At 46.0% G+C, this 6,046-nt stretch overlaps 1 protein-coding gene across 1 annotated transcript; it reads left to right on the top strand.

The window, feature by feature from the left end:
- The first annotated feature begins 3,727 nt into the window (after window positions 1-3,727).
- LOC126235567 (homeobox protein aristaless-like) lies at window positions 3,728-4,261 on the top strand. Its single transcript, XM_049944285.1, has 2 exons — window positions 3,728-3,838; window positions 4,142-4,261. Exons 1-2 carry the CDS (start codon window positions 3,728-3,730, stop codon window positions 4,259-4,261), a joined length of 231 nt encoding a protein of 76 aa, XP_049800242.1.
- The last annotated feature ends 1,785 nt before the right edge of the window (window positions 4,262-6,046 follow it).

The raw sequence follows: 6,046 nt of genomic DNA, 5'->3' as shown, positions 1-6,046 counted from the left end.
GGCCAGTTTTTCGTGCGAATTACATGACCCGGGGGCAGACAGCTAACGCTACATACCTCCACAAACCTAACAACAAACATTCGGATCCCTGATACGCAGAATCAGTATTGTATTTTGTTCCAAAGACGGACAAACAATTTATTAAGCAGGTGATCACAATGTTTTGGCTCATCAGTCTATGTGTGCGCCTCATAAACGACTGGTAACAGTAGTTACACACTTACATCAAGGAAAAAAGTACACTAAAAGTGCTATGGAAAGTAACAGAATGTAAAATAATGAGAAATTCTAAAGATAATAAGAGATGAATTGTGTCACCAAAATCCAAGGCAGAAAACTATAGCAAATTCGTAAAATCATGGTTACAAAGCGAATACGAAACAGCCAGCAAATGGGACACAGAAGAAGAATAGACATAAACAAGCTAACTACCAATTCTTCGAAAACACAATTCCGATAGACTAATCGTAGAAATAAACAGAGAAAGACTTTATGGTATTAGAGTCATGAAACCTAACGTACCGGGGTACAGTCACGAAAGTTACGAAGAGATGAGGCTTCGAAGAACAAAGAACATATGTGAACAACAACACATGTTGTCTCGTTGTGCATAACAGAATAGTGGGGTAATAGGAAGAGCAACAAATGTTGCTTTTGCGTGTTCCTAAGTAATACATCCGCGAAAGAAGAAACGACGTGTTAAAGTATATGTTTTATACACACGGTTCCATAGCATCTATTAAATATTTCAGTGAGGATATTTTATTCTTGAGGCTTTAAATTTTTCGTGTTTATGATTGTCTGCTTTCGATCTTTACATCAACCTCAAGGTAATCGAATTGCTTTGTTGCGCAATGATAAAAATGTTTTCTACACACATGTCTTCATTCAAACATTTCATCGATGCCGTAGAAACTTGCATTAAGAAAATATTTTAAATGCGTTCCAGGAGGTCGTGAGGTTTCCCCTTGGTAATAATCAAAAGTTCGAAACAGGTCAATCGCCAATGTAAATAAAGAAATGCCAAGTCTAGAGCGAAATTGTTTCACTCGAAAAAAAGCGACATGCGGCTTAATCAAAAGTGATCTGATCTTTCATCAAAAGCTTATGATTGAGATTTGATCCTTCAAATACACCAGCTTGTTACCACTCTTGGGCGGGTTGCAGTCATCGTGTAGGAAACATTCTCCAATCTGCGTACAGCGTACTTGCAACAACTGTTATTTTACAATCCCTTTATAACACAAATGAATACGTTTTGGTAGACATCTTGGCAATCGCTAAATTATTTCATTAATGATGTTTATGTAATGTTCTATTGCTAAAAAAAAAAAAAAGACTGCATCGCTTCTAGTGAGTCTTTCGTGGTTGGAAATATTGATTTCAGGCAACGTAAACAAACCGTCAGACAGAAAAGATAATAAGAGGCTCATTTCATAATGAAACTGTTCATTCCTGTTTGTATCTTGATTGTTGTAGTTGTTATTAGGCAGTAGCTCTTTGAAACTTCCTGGCAGATTAAAACTGTGTGCCGGACGGAGACTTGAACTCGGAACCTTTGCCATTCGCGGGCAGGTGCTCTGCCATCTGGGTTACCAGAGCACGACTCACGACCCCTCCTCACAGCTTCAGTTCTGCCAGCACCTCATCTCCTACCTTCTAAACTTTACAGAAGCTCTCCTGCGAACCTTGCAGAACTAGCACTCCTGGAAGAAAGGATATTGCGGAGACATGGCTTAGCCACAGCCTGTGGGATGTTTCCATTTACATTTACTGCGAAATCCTACTTCTTGTCAAAATTCCTGAGTCTAGAACCCTGTAGGTTTTGTCGAGAGAATTTGCGAGTATACAATGTGTAACATGAAAGCCCGTATTTATTGTTCGGATTGACTTAGATGCTTCATTCTTTCACCGCCAAGGCGCCGTAGATCTTAGTGCTTGACATGAATTTAACCTTGATATCTGTACACGTTCGGGAGAAATAAGGCGTCTTAAGTGACGGGGAGACAGACGACAGATGGACAACAAAGTGATTCTAGAAGGGTTACGTTTTTACGAATTGAGGTATGGAACCATAAAAATCTGGTTGATATGAGAAAAAGTTATTCTACCTGCTTCTTCATTTCTTGGAAAGGCTTCTTACAATTAAGTACTGGTTAGAATACTTATGGTGTTGTCCTTTAGACTCATTTTGTATTTTTGATGTGGTGACTGTACCAACTTCGGACGCTTATATTTTTGTTCGTTATCAATTTCATAAATTGATCATTGATGGATTAGTGTGCTGGCGGAGTGAGAAAGTCCGCTGTAAAAGTTGTCAGATAGGGAGAGAACTGACTCTGGAACAATTTTCGTTTTTAAGTCATTGTGGATTGTTAAGTTTCTAACAAAGAATGGGGCATTTAATATTAGTTTCAATATCTTATTTTCGGGAACCTGAACTTTGTTAATATGAGTAGAAACAGTGTCCCTCATACGGGGCAGGTATACAGTATTATCATTTTGTTAAGTAAATTGTTTTCCCTATTACGAGACGATCTAGTGATTAGTAATGGATATAAGACACTGTCCGTTTATTCACTACTAGTGAAGTACCCAGCACTGCCCAGGTATGTATGCGTTCCAGTTTTATTAGCTATTAGTCTATCTCTTCCTCCCCCCCCCCCCCCAATGGGCCGTTCTACTCTGCCCCCCTCTCCCGCCATCTGCCGCTCTCCCTCCCCCTGTCCCCTATCTCCCCCACCCCCCACCCCCCACTGTCTGTGCATCTGCTCCTGCCCTCTCTCTTATGCATCTTCTCTGCCCTCTCTCTCTCTCTCTTTCCATCTCCTTCTCTCTCTGCCTACCTCCTTTGAGTCTCTCTGACCATCGCTTTCTTGGTCCTCTCTGCCTACCTCCTCCACCTCTCACTCTCTGCACATCTCATTCTCACCCTCTCTCTGTCCATCTCCTCCTCATCCTGTGTCCCTATCCTCTTCCCTCTCACTGTTAATTTGCTTCTCCCTCTCTTTCTGTCCATCTCTTCCTGACCTCTCTCACAGTCCACCTCTCCCCTCGCCTCTCTCTCCAACTCCTCCATACCAGTGTTCACTTACTCCTCCCCCTCTATCGACTGCTGCCCCCCCCCCTATCTACTCCACATACCTTGTGTCTGCTCCACCCCATCCCTCTGTAAATCTCCTCTTCACTTATCTGTCATATTCTCCTCTTCATCCCTCTGTCTTCCCCTCCTCATTTCTCTCTCAGCCTATTTTCTCCCCCTCTTCATCCGTCTCCACCTTCCCCTTTTCTGTCTGTCCACCTTTTCCTCCTGACGTTCTCTCTCCATGTTATCCCCCCAACTTGAGTAGGTGGTCGCTGGTTCTTACCCCCACAGTACTTGTTACCAGATAGTAAGTAATACATGTATCAAGTTTGGCTGAAATCTAACAAGGAGCTTAAAAGCTTAGCTAGGGGTTTGCCCATATACACACGTAGCACATACATTTAGCATAATTCACACATAATTTTACATGTGCTTCACCTATATCTCCAGTATATTTCGACCTGCAATTTATTTTTCACGCAGCTCACCGCTTATGACGTCTTATTTCCTATGCACATACATATGTACGTACATAAATGCATACATAGACACATCCATTTTGTATAATATGTGTGGCTCGTTGTTTCTTGAAGGGTTTTGTTTATTTAGTGGGAGTGAACGTGACATGTGTACTGTTGGATCATGTGTGCGGCGCTGTTGCAGGTGTGGTTCCAGAACCGGCGCGCCAAGTGGCGCAAGCAGGAGAAGGTGGGCCCCCAGGCGCACCCCTACTCGCCGCTGCAGGCGTACGGCGCGCCGCCCGCCGCCGCCGCCGTGGCGCCGTCGCTGCCGCACCCCTTCTCGCACCTGGCGTCGCTGGCGGCGCTGCGCGGCAAGCCCTTCCTGGCGGCCGGCCCCGTGCCCTTCCGGCCGCCGCCCCCGCCACTCGCCGCCTACCTGCCGCCGCCGCCGCCCCCGCACCCCCACCACCACCACCACCAGCACCACCACCACGCGCACGCGCCGCCCCCGCCGCCGCCGGCCGCGCACCTGCTGCCGCCGCCGCCCCCGCACGCGGGCTTCCACAGCCTGCTGCTGGCCGCCGCCTCCGCCAAGGACGCGCCGCCACTCGGCCTGGACGTGCGCAGCTCCAGCATCGCGGCGCTGCGCCTCAGGGCCCGCGAGCACGAGCTGCGCCTCGAGATGCTGCGCAACGACGGCGACGTCGCCAGCTGAGCCCGCGCCGCCGGCCCGGCGCCGCCGCTCGCCTGGCTGTGCGCCCGTCTGGACTCCTAGAGTACCGATCCGTACTGGCCAGAACATGCAAACGGACGCGATATGGAGCTCCGTCCGTCACGGCGGGTCCACTTCACATCTTCACACCCCCTTGTTACCGCCCAGGCTGTTCCAGTTCGAGAGCGGAGAGGCAGTCGGGCACTCGCAGGCAGCGGTGGTCAGGGGCAGACAAATGTCTGACACCTGGCCAGTCAGGCAACCTGCCTGTAGTCTGCGTGATCGAACTGCCCTGACCGAGCGCCTGCAGGAAGGTGTAGCTGACTGGCTCGGGCATGCGCAGAACGCGTGTAGTAGGACTACCTGTCAGGCACATTATACTACCTACCCGAGGACAACGTTGGAACAGTGTGGCTTAAACTAACATAGTCCGTCCATGATTTACTATAAGTGATAGCCTCTTGAAATAACTGTCATTAGTCCCTTTGGGTGATAGATTCCGAGAAAACTGGCAGGCATTATTAGAATTCTTGAAGCATTTGCTCGTTCAAGAAACAATACCACGTAACCGACCGTGTTTATTTGTTATGTAAATCCAGAAGTTCACACTGCCACAGCAGATTGTTAAAGGTTGTTGCGAGCCTCTCAGCGCTGTAAATTGGTTCTTGAGTCGAGAAATTAGTGGACAGAAACTGTCGGCATGTCACAAGCTCGTTTTTTCACCAAGAGCAAAATCGTCACTCTCTTGAAAGTGGCGTATAAAAGTAGAGATTGGTTTTTGAGAGTGCTGCACGCCACTTCAGCAATCATCAGTCTTGTGCAGTTGTAGGCGTTCCCGAATATAATCACAATCTTCTAGCGTTGCAAAGTCACCGTAGATCACACCATGGAGCTTCCGACTCTCCAGTTACAAGGCATTTCATTTTTTGTAGTTACGCGAGGTGTACACATTTATTACTTTGCTTCACTTATGCGGAATTCTTCCAACTTCATTCCTATTACAAAGAACTGAAAATTTGTCATTCCAAAAGTAACACGAGGTGCTCTAAGTGAACTAGATGAACTGCTCGAAATCCAGAAAATGGAAAAAGTCAGTTAGACGGTATTGTTTCTCCAACGACTATGTACGATTTTGAGCGTAATATTGTAAATAGTGACAATCCGTTCATGTACACACAAAATAGAGAATTATTTTACATTTTTTAATTGAAGAAACTTGACAGCAGCCGACTTCTCTGGCCCATTTGCAATGAACCTACTGGACAAAACCGAGTGAGAAAATTTATTATGATAGTCTGCTTTAGTTTTGAAGGAGAACTGTACTGATGGGTCAGCAGCTGTTTCTCCCACATACTGCCCCAACGTGTTGATTGCTTGGGGCTGAGAACTGGAAACTAGTCGCGAAGAATGAAAGTTAAATAAATTAAATGAAAGCGAAGTTGACAAATCAGAATTGGTATACACGTTATGCTATCAATAGTCTATGCCCCATAAGGGAAAAAAAGGTGCAATGCCTACAACACCAGCTTCCGTAAATGACGTTGCCAGTGCACACTAGTGTGGAGGTGCTCCATCCACATGTAGATAGTTTTGAGCAGTAGGTCTTGGAGTGATAGTATCTGACATTGTTGGTGACAAGCTGTTTGTCTGCTGCTGACGTTAAACTCACTGCACCCTAAACTTTAATAAAGATGCAGGCATCCGTTTTCACCGTCTCCCACCCTTTCATTATTTACCAGTCCACCGTAATACAAACAACATTACTCATCTGAATCATCCACAGGATAC

Source organism: Schistocerca nitens, chromosome 2 (assembly GCF_023898315.1).
Source record: "Schistocerca nitens isolate TAMUIC-IGC-003100 chromosome 2, iqSchNite1.1, whole genome shotgun sequence".
NCBI classification, from domain to species: domain Eukaryota; kingdom Metazoa; phylum Arthropoda; class Insecta; order Orthoptera; family Acrididae; genus Schistocerca; species Schistocerca nitens.
Note: the sequence above shows the minus strand (reverse complement) of the source record. Positions and strands in the feature narration are given on the sequence as shown.